The sequence below is a fragment of the Polypterus senegalus genome, chromosome 3, assembly GCF_016835505.1.
Source record: "Polypterus senegalus isolate Bchr_013 chromosome 3, ASM1683550v1, whole genome shotgun sequence".
Lineage (NCBI taxonomy): Eukaryota > Metazoa > Chordata > Cladistia > Polypteriformes > Polypteridae > Polypterus > Polypterus senegalus.
The window spans coordinates 109,377,530-109,394,441 of NC_053156.1; the positions used below are offsets into that span (position 1 = coordinate 109,377,530).

Genomic DNA, 16,912 nt, shown 5'->3' on the forward strand with positions numbered 1-16,912 from the left:
CTAAAAGTTTACTTACGGTTCCATAGTTGTGGTCTTGGAGCCCAGGATGCCTCCGGTTGCCAGACTCCTAAAGTGAGGGAGAAGAGTCCAGCCAACTCACATCCGCATACCTCTGACGGGGCGACGGCGACCACGCCTTCGCAATAGACTGCACATGCGCTACATGGGCGGGGCCAGCTGGAAGACTAGAGCAGGAGCTGCAGGACGCTGACGCGAGTTCGAGAAGCGTGATGTCACCAAGAGGCACCAGAGGTGTAAATTGTGCAGCTGCATAGTGCTCGAGGAAGGTGAAGTTAAATTTACCTGGAAAGGCGGCTCACCCAGTTAAGGGGCGCAAAAATGTATTTTTAATTTATCGCTTTATAACCTCATAATTTGAGTTACTTTTTATGACTAAAAGGAAGCCAGATTTTTTTCTTTCTGTCGGATCATATGAAATGCTGAAGACCCGACTTCTTGTGCTGCAAGCAATCTTAGATAAGAGAGCAAAGCTATAACGCAGTTTGGGGGATGGGACTGAAAGGGGAGAAGAACATTGTCATTATTTAAGAAAGTGGCAAGTCAAAGTCCAGATCAAAGCCTCATAGACATGTTGTTAAAGGCTCTGAAATTAGAAATTAATTTTATAAAACCCTCAAATGTAATTCCCCATGACATCTTTATAGTATTGTAACTAAATTTACAGTGGTAAGTAGCTGTCTCTCATACCACATATGATTTTGTGAATTTTAAATGTTATTTCCAGAGTATTTTTTTATTATTATTAAGAGGGGTCATGCAGATGTGTTTATTCGTATTGCCTCTGATCTCCACGTACAAGGATACAGTTCCCATGGTGGAGAGAATTTATGTGGAGCTCCGTGTGCTTGAGTAGGACTTCAGTGTACATTCCAGCCCACCTTATCTCTATTTCTCCCCAAGGTTTGTGTGCATTTGTATGTTCTGAGATGGATTTGTGTCACATTCAAGTATGGCCTTTACATGCTCTAAATTATTCTGGAGGGATTTAGAAAGCAATGAATGTTAAAGCAGCGTTTCTCAACCTTTAAGTATTTGCGACCCGAGTTTTCATAACAGTTTTAATCGCGCCCCCCTAAAATTTTTTTGAAATGTAGATGCATATTTTATTATACCTACTTAACTTTTATCGACATTTATCTTACTCTATATTTATTGTTCTTGTATCAGAATGTAGTTTAAGTTAATTTGTTTTGGTTTCAACAGATGTTTTTTTCATATTTTTGATTCTTGTTTTCTTTTTTTCACATCTTCGTGCCCCCTTTTTTGTTACTTCGTGCCCCCCTAGGGCCCCTTCCCACAGGTTGAGAACCACTGTGTTAAACCATTTGTTTGTGTAGAAATGGCCTTTGTACCTTATTGACACATATGAGTATATGTGGCCCAGATTGTATCAGTGCATAAGAGGCTGACAATTCAGGGTTTTTTTGTTTTGTTTATCCTCACTTATTTAATGTTAATTGAAACAAATGTTAAAATAACTTTTACAAGTAAATGAAACCATGTTTTTTTGTTTTGTTTTTGCTATTATGCAAATTGTGTATTTTCAAGTTGGGGATCTATCTATTCAAACCATTGTCTATCACTAATATTTCATTTAATAATGTACAGTCCGAGTACAGTGCTCTCTGAATGCAGGTCTGGATGCTATTCCAGATTTTTGTAGGATTTATGCACCTCAAGGAGAATTTAACAAGTGTCAAACAACTGATGGAGTCTTTCTAGTTAAGCAGGTTTCTCTGAATGAAGTTTAAGTGAATATTGGAAGAACAGGTTAACTATAGAGAAGACATCACAGCCTGGAATCCAACCTGGGGCTCAAGCACTATAAGGTGGCAATACTGCCATGTGTTCTGGTGTTGGGAGTCATAAATATAATTTTCAGTATATAATGCTAGATATTTTCAGAGGCAGTCTAACACCTTCATAATAACTGATAAAGCATATATATCTGTACACTTTCCTCTAGGATTCATTGTGTAGCACAAATAGGAAATGATTGGGAAACAAATGACCACTTAGTAAATTCACCAAAATACAAATTACGCAGTCTGAGTACTTGAAAAACTTAACAACTCTAATGAGAAACAATCACCTAAACACTTGAAGGAGCAAGTGATGAACACTTACACAAAACTTTTCATCCATGGAAGCCCCCTACCAAGCCAATATACCATACATCTATTTTATGAACCGGTTCTATTCTTTCTAGGGATGCAGGTGTTGAAGCTGTAACTCATGCAAGAAAAAAACATTTAGAAAAGTAATGGGGCACCTCGGTATGGTGATGACTTATGTGCCTTAATGATCTTGGAAAAATTAAAAAATAATTTCACTGCACATTGTACCTGTAAAGCTATGTGTGTAATAAATAAAACTCTTGAATCTCAAATCTTGCAATGTTGCCTGTAGATATGTGCCATTGTTAGATCAGTTTGCCAAGACCAGCCCTAAGACCAGAGAGAGAAATCCATAACTGATCTTTGGGAATGCTCTTAATAAATCAAAATTTTGCCTAAAACAGGGATTCCAGGCCCAATTCCTGGAGCAAGGTTTTGGAGTGGTGGTTGCCAGTAAGAGCTTGGTGGCTGGATGACCAATGTAGCCAAGGTGGAACTTACATGTGGGCACATCACACATAAGACAAAAGGAGCGGGTCAGCTGCAATACCACTTGAATGCCATAAAATTGGATTGTGCTCCTTTGGACAACTGGGTCAGTCCAATGCAATATCAAGTTACAAAGAGAAACTGTTGTTTGTGTGAATGTACCAAATAACTTATTCAGAATACTCAGCCATTATAGAGACTTTGGATTCAGTGTGACAAAAAGTACTATCTGTTAACTATGTGGTCCTACTGGGGGACCTCTAATGCTGACGTGGGGAGTAGTGGTATCTGGACTGATGTGCCAGGAAGGAACAGCCTGCCTGTTCTTAATCAGATCTATAAATTGTTGCATCATTTTTGTGAGAGGGTAACAATTCTATGGAAAGCATTTCAAGACGATACATTTTAGAAATTGATTAGCATTTCTGGAGAACTTCCTTACTTGTTTAAAGAAATGGCTCAGGAGTACAATGATGTAATAGACAGTTCTGGTGGAAAATATCAAACAACTGAACTTTATTGTTTAGCACATTTCTGTAGTGTCCACAATCCCAAGGAACTTTAATAACATTAGTAGTACATTGTAGTTTTGTCCATGACTATATTACAATTGCTTATCCACAGTGCAAATGTACATAAGCAGAAATAGGGGATAAGAATGGGAGCACAGTTAAGGCAGCCATTGTTATGTATGTTTTGGTTCAAATTGGCCATGGTTTTCATAGGATGGAATATGATATTTAATATATTACCCTTCTGCCTAAATTAGGGGATACGAGATGCCAACACACAGTTATAGCATACTTCTCTTTCCAAAAGATACAGTGTAGTTTCTGCATATACTGTAGTTTAATGCACATTCATCTTTAATACTTTTGATAAAACACATTGTTTACTTAAGTACAGTGTATTTAGAAAGTATTCAGATCTCTTCAGTTTCTTGCACATGTTACTGAATTGTAGATTTAATTTTATAAAGATACATTTGCCATTTTCCCCCATCAATCTACACTCAATAAAACCCATAATGACAATTTAAAAATGTTTTCAGAGGTGTTTGCAAATTTAATAAATATCAAAAACTGAAATCTCTCATTCACATAAATCTCTCACTATTAATTTATTACTTTGTAGATGCCACTTTTGCAGCAATTATAGCTTTGAGTCTTCTTGGGCAAGTCTCTAAAAGCTGTGCACACCTAGATTTGGGCAGTTTATTCCATTCTTCCAGGCAGATCTTTTCAAGCTCCATTAGATTGGGTGGACAGTGTCTGTAAACTGCCATCATCAGGTATCTCCACAGATATCCTATGGGGTTTAAGTCTGGGCTTTGGCTGGGCCACTCAATAACAATCAGACTTGTCACAAAGCCACTCCAGCATGTATGTGGCAGGTCATTGTTGTGTTGAAAGATGAACCGTCACTGTCTGAGGTTGCGTACACTCTAGTGCAGGTTTTCTTCAAGGATCTCTCTGTATTTGGCTGCATTCGTTTTTCCCTCAATTCTAACCAGTCTCTTTGTCCCTGCCACTGAAAAGCACCCTCAAATGATGATGCTGCAATCACTATGATTCAACACAGAGATGGTATTAGACAGATGATGTGCAGTGCCTGGTCTTTGTTAGACATACTGTAGTACTGAAGAGTTCTTCCCAATTTACATCTCATCATACCAGGGAATCATTTCCTCATGCTTTCAAAATCCTTTAATTGGAGATGGAGTTAGCCACTCTACTATAAATGTCTGATTGAGACATGCTGCTAAGATGGTTGTCCTTTCGACAGGTTCTCCTATCTTATCAGAGAATGTCTGAAACCCTGTTAGAATGACATTGGGTTCTTGGTTACTGTCCCTACCAAGGCCCTTCTTGCTTTGTTGCTTAACTCAGGTGGAATCACCATTGATTTTACTGAATCAGCCCACAGTCTAGGAGTTATCTTTGACTCTAGCATGTCATTTTAAGTGCACATTACAAAGTTGTCCAAATCATGTTTCTTCCATCTTAAAAATGTTGGGAAATTAAGACGCTTTCTAAATAAACAGGATTCTGAGAAATTAATTCATGCATTTACTTCTAGTAGGACTGACTACTGCAATGTGGTGTTCACTGGATGTTCAAATTGTTCTTTATACAGCTTCCAGTTAATCCAAAATGCTGCTGCAAAAATTATTACAAGAATAAGAAAATACAAACATATAACTCCAGTTCTTAAATCCTTACACTGGCTCCCAGTTAAGCTTAGGGCAGATTTCAAAATCCGCCTTTTAACATTTAAAGCCTTAAATGGCCAGGTCCAGTTTACTCGTCTGAACTTATCATGACTTACAAACCAGAATGTACTTTACATTAAGATCTCAAGATGCTGGTCTGCATATGATCCCAAGGATTAATAAAAAAACATTGGGAGGTCAAGCTTTTAGTTATAGGGCCCCTAAACTGTGGAATGGTCTGCCTGCTACTGTAAAAGATACACCTTCGTTCTCAGCTTTCAAATAATGGATGAAGACTCACTACTTCAGTTTAGCATACCCTGACTAGAGCTGCTGATTCAGACTGCATCTCTGTTGTTAGTCATTAGCACTAAAATATAAATAATAAGATAGTTATAATTTGTTACTAACCCTCACCTATTCTCTTTCTCTTCTCGGTACTCAAATGTGGCACTTGGTGCCACTGCCCACCTGCCAAGCTGTTTTGCCTGCCTAAGGTAAAGTCATCTTTGATGGAGGATCACAGGGGTCCTTTCATTGGATTGGCTGGCCCAACGCTGTCCTAGCTGTGGACTGTCCAATAGGGGGTGGCAGCTTGATGGCCAAGGTCTCCAGGACTCTGAACAAATCCAAATCATATTATGTGATATCATCTACTGTTAAATTCTGCTCTGTACTTGTAATATTTTTATTTTTATACTTTATTGAGGATTACGTGGGTTCTGTTCTGTGTATTGTATTGTATTTACCCTTTTCTCTTTGACGCCCATTGCACTCCCAACCTACCTGGAAAGGGGACTCTCTTTGAACTGCCTTTCCCAAGGTTTCTTCCATTTTTTTCCCTACTATGGTTATTTTGGGTGTTTTTCCTTGTCTTCTTAGAGAGTCAAGGCTGGGGAGCTATCAAGAGGAAAGGCCTGTTAAAACCCATCGTGGGACTTTTTGTGTGATTTTTGGCTATACAAAAATAAATTGTATTGTATTGGCAGGATAGGCATCTCTGGAATGAGTCTTTGTGGATCCAAACTTCTTCTGTTTTACAATTATTGAGCCCCAAGTGCTCCTGAGAATACTCAAAGCTTTAGAATTGACTTTATACCCATACCCTAATTTATTCCTCACCACAATTTGATTACAGTGATTCACAGAGAATTCCTTGGTTTTAATGTTTTGTCATAATGTGCAGTGTGCAGTTGTGAGACCTTATTTACACAGTTGTAAATTTCTAAACAATGTCCAATTTTTTCAGTTTCCCACAGGTAGACACCATTCCAAGTCTTAGATACACCTCAATTACAGTTAAAGCTACAGGGTGCACAATTTGGAGTGCCACAGCAAAGGTACTGAATACTTTAATAAAAGAGTTTTCAGTTTTTGATTTTTAATACATTTGCAAGCCTTTTTGAAAACGTGATTTCACCCAGTTATTATGGGTTATTGAGTGTAGTTTGATGGGCAAAAATGGCAAACGTTTCCACTTAGAATTAAAAAAAACACAATACGGTTTGAAGAAAGGGGTTTGAATACCTGGGCGGCACGTGGTAGCGCTGCTGCCTCGCAGTTAGGAGACCCGAGTTCGCTTCCCGGGTCCTCCCTGCGTGGAGTTTGCATGTTCTCCCCGTGTCTGCGTGGGTTTCCTCCGAGCACTCCGGTTTCCTCCCACAATCCAAAGACATGCAGGTTAGGTGGATTGGCGATTCTAAATTGGCCCTAGTGTGTGCTTGGTGTGTGGGTGTGTTTGTGTGTGTCCTGCGGTGGGTTGGCACCCTGCCCAGGATTGGTTCCTGCCTTGTGCCCTGTGTTGGCTGGGATTGGCTCCAGCAGACCCCCGTGACCCTGTATTCGGATTCAGCGGGTTAGAAAATTGATGGATGGATGGATGGGTTTGAATACCTTATGGATCCACTGTAATTGACTTCCTGTATCAAATTAATAATAATATCCAAATAAATACCTATAATTTGAGGTTTAGAAATTCAAGATTTATTGTAGATATCCAAAGTGTGTTCTTCAGAACGTTAACTGGCAGTGATTCTATAGTGTCATTTTAAGATACCTTGTCCTGCCATATTCGAAATCTCGAAGACGTGTGTATTTGGTTAAACTGTAAATTAGTCTCGTATGTCGTGTGTCCCCTGCATTGAAAGACACCTTGTTCAAGGTTCTGCCTTATTTTTGATTGTGTAAAATAGAGGCCCACCTCCACAACATAAATTGCGTTGATTGGGTTCGAAAAGCAATGGCTGGATAGATCAATACCATCATTGTACTAATGATTACGTTCGTTTATCCCAGTTTGAACCCGCATTTTTCATATTATTCAAAAATGAGGTGAGTCGTTTTAACCGATCGATTAATCCAAAAAAAAAAAAAAACATCGCGCAGATAATCCACACCATATTGGTGGGCGAGTGGCACATGGTTGATCGAATTCGTTACCCCGTGTTGTATTAAGACACGACTTCTTTTAGAAGACATCACTTAACGATATTAAGCCACAACACATTAAAACGTGCGACTTCTCTTCTGTGTGTCCTGCGGGATGGAGGGCAGCAACGACTGTTTATCATCATTTTTGCTGAATTCCCCCTATAAGCTAAATTACCTCTGCGTGCGTTTTAGTCACTTCTCATGCACAAAGAAAGATTATCTTACCTGTAATAGCGATCATCTCTATAGGGCGTCAGATCCTCCTTTAATTCGTTATAGGCCTCGTGCACTTTTTTACAGAAGTACTTGAATTCGCTATAGAAAGGGTTTTCAAAGCCGGGATACTCGGTATCCATCCTTACGGGTCCGGAAGAGATATTGTTGATTACTGGATTTTCGTGCAGCTGCTGGTTTCGAATGCCTGGGCTCTTCTCAGCCTCCCTCGAATTTAAAAGGATGCCAGATGGTTAATGTCGTTAAAGTTATATCCAGGCTGGCCTTCCTCTTGTTATTTCTGTACTAGCTGGGAATCAGTAGCGGAAATGTGTCAACAGACACCGGAGAGAAGCCACCGGCAGTACCACCTGAGCAGTCTTTGGGCAGTGCATTATTCAGCACCAAGGACAGAGCCTGCGCGTGGAGGTTCAGCCCTCCTCCCACTCTGAGCCACGAAGCTGCACACCCGCAGGCTATTTCAAACGTAAGCAAGGGTCACGTGTCGCTGGGATTAAAAACGGCTGCCTTTTCATTATGTTTTTTAGTGCTTGCTAGTTGCATCTAGAATCTGGAGTAACGGAAAAGGCACTTTTGTAGGAATGAGGGTTGGGGCTAGCGTAATTGCTGGAAGGCTACTGGGTGTGCTTTATATTTTGGCGATTAATCTGAATTCTTGCGCGGCTGCAGTCTGGTTATTTTTCCATTTCTAATAAAACATCACAACACCTTATACATCAGGAGTGCCAGACTAAACTACAGTTTCATAGTCGTTGGCAATTGTTTGAGATTTTCATATCATGTGAACACCATTTACCATATGTAATTGTGCTTTTAGCTGTGAGATTTCATTTGTGAATTGCTGCATTCAGCTTTGGGGCGTTGTTCCAAATGAGCTCTTATTTAAGGGCACAAACAACCATTTCTGCCTTTACAAATCTCCTGCAATGCAAATTTGTTCTATCTGGCATCGTCGTTGCGGTGTTGAAGCATATGATTTCAATGCACTTACAACAATTTCAAACCTGTGATGTCTAGCTAGATAAGGAAATGTTTATTTTTAATTTCTTTACCTTAGGTAACAGTAGTCTCTGAAAGGTGCTTCTGAGATGGCTCTTAAATTATTGTCGGTTATTCTTTAATTTATTAACATATTAGTGTATACAGCTCCTCATGGAAATCATGAATATATACAGTATATATATATATATATATATACATATATATATATATATATATACAGTATATATATATATATATATATATATATATATATATATATATATATATACTGCCCAGACAGATGGAGTGTTGCAATAATGGTTGCCCTTCTGGATTTTTTTCCCCCCCATCTACATACAGGTTCTCTAGAGCTCAGACAGAGTGGTAAGCAGGTTCTCGATTGTCTCTTTTACCTAAGCCACTCTCCCACAATTGCTCAATTTGGCTGGATGGCTAGCTCTAGGAGGAGTCATGGTTGTTCCCAACTTCTTCTAATTGAAGAAATATGAAGGCAATTGGGCTTTTGGGAACTTTCAGTGCTGCATGAAATTTTATTGTAGCCTTCCCCAGATTTGTGCCTCGATTCAATCCTGTCTCTAAGCTCTACTGAAGGTTCCTTCAACCTTATGGCTTGGTTTTTGCTCTGAAACACAATGCGAACTGTGTGACCTTAAACAGACATGTGTGTACTTTTCCTAATCATGTGTAATCAATTGAATTGACCACAGGTGGACTCCAAACAAGGTGTGGAAACATCTCAACCGTGATCAATAGAATGGGATGCACCCGCAAATTCAAGTGTCATATCAGACGATATGAATACTTAGATCAATGTGATATTTCAGCTTTTTTATTTTTAGTAAATTTACCACAATTTCTAAAATCCTGTTTTTGTTTTGTCATTCTTCGGTATTGAGGGCTACTTGACGAGTGAAAAAAATTAATGGAAACATTTCGACATAAGGCTGCAACGTAGCAAAATGTGAAAGAAGTCAAGGGGCCTGAGCAATTTCTGAATCCACTGTATGTCTAACAGCCAAAAACCCCACTCACTAATTATGACCACCGCTAAAGACAAAACTGAGAGAGAATTAATTAATTGATTAACATCAATTGATTCTTTTGCACCTTTACTTGTCCACAATAGGCAGACTTGGTGGATGTGAGGCAAAGAAAGATTTTTGTGAAAACGTGTAATCTCGTATACATGGGTGAAACAATCTAAAACAGAGAAAGCAATGCAAGTGCTAGTGGAGAGGTCACTGTCAGAATCACTACTAAGGCAATTCAAAAGGCTAATAGCCGGCTTGAATAAAGTGTGGTCGGGGTGGAGGAGAAGTTGAGAGAGGGTGTGCTTAAGCCATATAATGTACTTGAGAGGAAACATCTGCAATACCATGAACGGTCTCAGCCTTCATACAAAAGAAAAAATATAGCAGTGCTAGAGCAAATCCAGAGAAGACCTACTAGATTCCAGATGGATAATGGAGATAAAAAGGTGGCACAGCCTTCTTTCAATTTTTTGTGGGTTTTTCTCTCAGTAAATGCACACTGGTTAAAACGGTATCTCTGAACTGTCTTGGCGGGAGTATACAGTATGTGCATTTGAGGGTGCCTTGTGATTGACTGGTCCTATTTTGCCCAAATTAGACTACACTTCTGTGGCATTTGTCTAGAAAAACACAGGTTTAGAAAATGGACTGAGGAAATCAAGGATTTAAAAATTTTTAAATCTGCCTAACCCAGACTGAGGGTCAGTAAAGCCTACTTTGGTGGTTTTGAATATAAAGCAGTGTGCCAATTTATCTCAGGACATGCCAAAATACCCACATTCACTTATTAAATTGATTTGTTTGTTGCACTTTTTTTATTGAATATTTTAGGTTAACCTGCACAATTGTCTGCTCAGCGTTTAGTGGGTAGGAAGACAGGGTATGTTAGCCCCACAAATGGACCACATTCAGTGTTCAGAGTTGCCCAGTTGAAAGGCGGTGTGGCATAGGCACAGCAGATACACAAATAACCACAACAAAAAGCAATCAAGGCACAAATCATTTTATACTTGCAAGTTAAAGAACCATTACAGGGTACAATCCACTGCTAGAAGAACTCCACCTAACGATGGCAGGGTGAATGTTCTATACTGGTCAGGACTCTCTCTAACTTTGTTAGCTGAGGTGCTCTTAATGCACGGGTAGCGGTCTTTTCCAGGTGCTGTCAGTACATACAAAAAGGTCACAGAGGGCCACAATTCAAAAGACTTGGGGCTGAACAGGTCAGCAGTGGTGGTGGTTCAGTGTGTCTGGGGTCCAGTGGTCATTAGCTTTTCAAATGTCAGGGTGTGTTAACACTTTTTGCAATGCTAAAAAAATATGGTACAAACCAATCAGTGTCTTAACTAGGATCAAGGATACCTTCTCTGCATTTTTTCCGGCACAGCCAACACACTGTACTTACATATATTATAACAATAATGAAAAACAAGCAATACATAATAAAAAATAAAGGCAAGGAATGTATCACTGTGCTAATAAGTAGAGATATATACAGTACTAGCCATCCCCCGTGGCTCCATCCGTGTATTAGTGAAAAAGGACAGCGAGGATGGCCCTGCCCGGCTCCCCACTCCTGACGTCACACTTCACCCTGCCCTCGGCCTGCAGCCTCCGTCTCAGATTAGCGCGAATATGTTGCTCTTGCAAGTGAACTATGATTCTTAGTGCAATGAGAGAAGTCACAAAATCAACTGGAAAAGCCAGATCTAAATCCATTAAGTACTTCTCTCATTCGCTAGCTAAGTTGAGGTATGGTACGCACACTTATATAAGAAAGATATACAATTAAGAGAAATAGAGCCACCTGAGCTGGTGGCTTCTTATAACCCTTGTTCAGATAAAAGAGGCTAGATGGATTGTTAGTACATCATGCAAATATCTCTCTATTTATATAAAAAAATATTTTGGGAGGGAAGACACTTTAACGTCATGCAAGACAAGGCAGTGAGACAAAAGGACAGCTGCTGTACAGGCCTTTAAATGATTGACATGCAGCGCAACAAGCAGAACATGCAGATTGCCAGCAGCAAGCCAGCAGATGATCCGACGGCATCTCCTTAGCGTGCGTTCAGCCTCCCCCTTCACAACGCGAGCGTCAGAGACGCAAAGTGGCAAAAGGACAGCTGCTGTACTGGCTTTTAAATGATTGATGCGCTGCGCGACATGCAGATCATGCAATATGGCACTAGCAGCCCCGGGTTGGAACTCATTCACTACAGCTTTATTACTGGCAAATATCAAGAAATAAAAAATGAATGAAATGAAAATAACATTCTCTTTAAATTGTATATCCAGTTAACCAAACCCGGGGGTTGGCGAGCGAAGCGAGCTGTGGGCAGAGCCCTCTAGTATGTAATATTAAAAAGACAGAAAGAAACAATTACTTGAAAGTCTGACTTAAAGAGAATATTTAATTTTTTTTTAACATTTTGATGCAATGATAGAAATCAGCCTTTCCACCTTAAGGGTAATTACTTTTTTCTGGAGCAAGATTTTGAACGCAGGGAATATTGGGTTTATTTACAAATATTCAGTACTCAAGAAATGTGGGGTCTTTTTCTCTCCCTCTTTACACTTGCCCACTCATTAATTTTATTCACTTACGAAAAAATGCCAAAAGGTCTTAGAAACCCATTAGTCTGTCTCTGTCCTTCTCTCTCATGACCCTGTCAGATATTGCTACTACCAACATACCCAAATGCAGTTTCTCCATAGACTATATGCCACTCAGTGAGAGTTCTGGCATCCACTGTTCTATTAGTGGTGCTCTTTGCTTATACACTGGGTGTCTTTTTTGACAAAAATGGCACTGTCTGCTTGTTTTTGTTTTCTGGTCCCATGTATGCATCTCGGGCTTTCTTTTCCACTATTTCCCCAGACATTTTTTTTTTCCTGATGTACGAGTCTCCTCAGTGCCTCATGTTAACAATAGCAAACGCTTCTCATTTTTGGGTTACTATCAGCCAGAACTCTCCATCCAACCTATTGGAAATCTTATTAGCAGGGTAGCTGTTGCAATTCTCCATTTATAATACAAATCATCCTCCAAATTCATTAATAACTGCTGTCTCCTCTTTTCTACTGCTATGATTGCTACCTTCGTTTAGTTTACCTTTTTCTTGACTTGCAAGTCCCCAATACTCAAGTTTCAGTGGGACTGGGGAGACGGGTAGGCACTTTGAGAAGGAAGGTATGTCTTGGGTACGTTGAAGTGTTTTAATGAAAAATTTAATGAATATTTGATTACAAAAAAAAAATGTAAAAAAAAAATCCAAGTACCAATTCAAAGGTGATGCAAAAGGCAGAGACCAGCATGCTTACATAGCTATGTTGGGGGGACTACTGTGATGCACAAAGGTGTATTAGGAACTGTCAGGAACTCTTCAAAAAGAGTCTACATTTTAGAGGTCTTGTGTTAGCACAGCTCTTGCTTCTTTACAAAAACGTCAGGGTGTCAAGTAATGTGTAATGATCTATATATAGCACATTTTTCAGGCACTACTATTAGGCAATCAAGACAAACACCATAAATAGCACCAGTCTACAGGCAACTCATTTAATCGCCAAACCTTATAAAGAAGAATTCATAATAACATAACATATTAAGAGTGTTAGAAAAATAATGAAAAAGGTAGACACATTTATGTTCTGTAAAGGGCATAATAAAAATACAGAAATGCTACATTCATTTTTAAAAGCACTATGTCAGAATCTGCTGGTGGTTTTGATTTGTTCCACATTTGGCCAGATAGAGTGCTATTATATGTAGTCAAAAAGACTGCTGAATTTTGGAGGTGTTGAACTGGGATGACAATAATTAAAATGCAGTATAAAAGTATAAAATTTAAAGAAAGATGTGTCAAGGAAATGAAGGTAAAAATGAATTCTGAGATAAATTTATCAAACAAAGAAATCTTCAATTCTCTGCAGACAAAATCTATGATATCAGCAGATTTAAATATGCCACCAGGTTCTATTTATCAGAAAGACAGCACTATCCTATTTTCAGATCTGAACTTCAAAAATATATTTAACAAAATTAAATAAATACCTTATTACAGTTGTGAATACATTGAAAGGTTTTTCAGCAATCCTTTAGTATGTACTTTAATGTTACAGCAGGTCAAGGTCCACAAGTGAAGCACAGGCTCACATAAAACAGCTTGGATATCAAAGTTAATCCAACCAGAGCCAAAAAACTCATGTATGACCTAATACAGATACAGCTGAACGTAGTATTCATTAAAAGGCTGCAATTATTCAGTTGTGTTTTAAAGTTTGTGAACCCTTTAGAATTTTCCATATTTCTGCATAAATATGACCTAAAGCATCATCAGATTTTCACTCAAGTCCTAAAAGTAGATAAAGATAAACCAGTTAAACAAATGAGACAAAAATATTATACTTGGTCATTTATTTATTGAGCAAAAGTATGTGAACCTCTAGGATTAGCAGTTAGTTTGAAGGTGAAATTAGAGTCAGGTGTTTTCAATCAATGGGATGAAAATCAGGTGTGAGTGGGCACCCTGTGTTATTAAAAGAACAGGGATCTATCAAAGTCTGCTCTTCACAACACATGTTTGTGGAAGTGTCTCATGGCACAAACAAAGGAGATTTCTGAGGACCTCAGAAAAAGAGTTGTTGATGCTCATCAGGCTAGAAAAGGTTACAAAACCATCTCCAAAGAGTTTGGACCCCACCAATCCACAGTCAGACAGATTGTGTACAAATAGAGGAAATTCAAGACCATTGTTACCCTCCCCAGGAGAGGTTGACCAACAAAGATCACTCCAAGTGCAAAGCATGTAATAGTCGGCGAGGTCACAAAAGACCCCAGGATAACTTCTAAGCAACTGAAGGCCTCTCTCACATTGGCTAATGTTCATGTTCATGATTCCACCATCAGGAAAACACTGAACAACAACAACACTGCATTCCAGCATAAGAACCTTATCCCATCTGTGAAACATGGTGGTGGTAGTATCATGGTTCGGGCCTGTTTTGCTGCATCTGGGCCAGGACAGCTTGCCTTCATTAATGGAACAATGAATTCTGAATTATATCAGAGAATTCTAAAGGAAAATGTCAGGACATCTGTCCATGAACTGAATCTCAAGAGAAGGTGGGTCATGCAGTAAGACAGCGACCCTAAGCACACAAGTCCTTCTACCAAAGAATGGTTAAAGAAGAATAAAGTTAATGTTTCGGAATGGCCAAGTCAAAGTCCTGACCTTAATCCAATCAAAATGTTGTGGAAGGACCTGAAGCGAGCAGTTAATGTGAGGAAACCCACCAACATCCTAGAGTTGAAGCTGTTCTGTATGGAGGAATGGGCTAAAATTCCTCCAAGCCGGTGTGCAGGAATGATCAAAAGTTACTGGAAACGTTTAGTTGCAGTTATTGCTGCAAAGTGGGGTCACACCAGATACTGAAAGCAAAGGTTCACATACGTTTGCCACTCACAAATATGTAATGTTCGATCATTTTCCTTAATAAATAAATGACCAAGTATAATATTTGTGTCTCATTTGTTTAACTGGTTTCTCTTTATCTACTTTTAGGACTTGAGTGAAAATCTGATGATGTTTTAGGTCATATTTATGGAGAAATATAGAAAATTCTAAAGGGTTTACAAACTTTCAAGCACAACTGTAAATGAGCCTTGCAATTCTTTTTCTGGTGTTACAGATATTTGTCATTGCCTACAACCATTGTCATCCTGGAAAATTTCACAAGTGTAAAGATAAATGTCATATCTCAGAAAGGTAAATAAAAATAAATTCTGTCTACAGGAATCATCAGACTCAAGTTTGTCAGGAAAATGCATCTCATACCATACCAGAGATTTTCAGTAAATCTTAAGATTAGGTGTCCCTAATATGCTGTACTTACCATGTAATTACTTATATACAGTGGTGTGAAAAAACTATTTGCCCCCTTCCTGATTTCTTATTCTTTTGCATGTTTGTCACACAAAATGTTTCTGATCCTCAAACACATTTTACCATTAGTCAAATATAACACAAGTAAACACAAAATGCAGTTTTTAAATGATGGTTTTTATTATTTAGGGAGAAAAAAAATCCAAACCTACATGGCCCTGTGTGAAAAAGTAATTGCCCTCTTGTTAAAAAATAACCTAACTGTGGTGTATCACACCAGAGTTCAATTTCCGTAGCCACCCCCAGGCCTGATTACTGCCACACCTGTTTCAATCAAGAAATCACTTAAATAGGAGCTGCCTGACACAGAGAAGTAGACCAAAAGCACCTCAAAAGCTAGACATCATGCCAAGATCCAAAGAAATTCAGGAACAAATGAGAACAGAAGTAATTGAGATCTATCAGTCTGGTAAAGGTCATAAAGCCATTTCTAAAGCTTTGGGACTCCAGCGAACCACAGTGAGAGCCATTATCCACAAATAGCAAAAACATGGAACAGTGGTGAACCTTCCCAGGAGTGGCTGGCCGACCAAAATTACCCCAAGAGCGCAGAGACCACTCATCCGAGAGGTCACAAAAGACCCCAGGACAACATCTAAAGAACTGCAGGCCTCACTTGCCTCAATTAAGGTCAGTGTTCACGACTCCACCATAAGAAAGAGACTGGGCAAAAACGGCCTGCATGGCAGATTTCCAAGACGCAAACCACTGTTAAGCTAAAAGAACATTAGGGCTCGTCTCAATTTTGCTTAAAAAAATCTCAAGCCTTTTGGAAAAATACCTTGTGGACTGATGAGACAAAAGTTGAACTTTTTGGAAGGCAAATGTCCCGTTACATCTGGCGTAAAAGGAACACCTAATTTCAGAAAAAGAACATCATACCAACAGTAAAATATGGTGGTGGTAGTGTGATGGTCTGGGGTTGTTTTGCTGCTTCAGGACCTGGAAGGCTTGCTGTGATAGATGGAACCATGAATTCTACTGTCTACCAAAAAATCCTGAAGAAGAATGTCCGGCCATCTGTTCGTCAACTCAAGCTGAAGCGATCTTGGGTGCTGCAACAGGACAATGACCCAAAACACACCAGCAAATCCACCTCTGAATGGCTGAAGAAAAACAAAATGAAGACTTTGGAGTGGCCTAGTCAAAGTCCTGACCTGAATCCAATTGAGATGCTATGGCATGACCTTAAAAAGGCGGTTCATGCTAGAAAACCCTCAAATAAAGCTGAAATACAACAATTCTGCAAAGATGAGTGGGCCAAAATTCCTCCAGAGCGCTGTAAAAGACTCATTGCAAGTTATCGCAAACGCTTGATTGCAGTTATTGCTGCTAAGGGTGGCCCAACCAGTTATTAGGTTCAGGGGCAATTACTTTTCACACAGGGCCATAGGTTTGGATTTTTTCTCCTAAATAATAAAAACCATCATT

At 39.2% G+C, this 16,912-nt stretch overlaps 1 protein-coding gene across 2 annotated transcripts in view; it reads right to left on the reverse strand.

The window, feature by feature from the left end:
- The window catches only part of tmem181 (transmembrane protein 181), a 55,869-nt gene extending 47,964 nt beyond the window's left edge, over window positions 1–7,905 (reverse strand). The window contains exon 1 of one of the 2 annotated variants that reach the window (XM_039747777.1): window positions 7,495–7,905. In XM_039747777.1, the coding sequence (XP_039603711.1) occupies window positions 7,495–7,625 (131 nt within the window). In that variant the 5' untranslated portion in view covers window positions 7,626–7,905. Of the gene's footprint in view, window positions 1–16; window positions 131–7,494 lie in introns of those variants that run through there. The other variant, XM_039747779.1, reaches the window with a different exon arrangement.
- Between the last annotated feature and the right edge of the window lie 9,007 nt (window positions 7,906–16,912).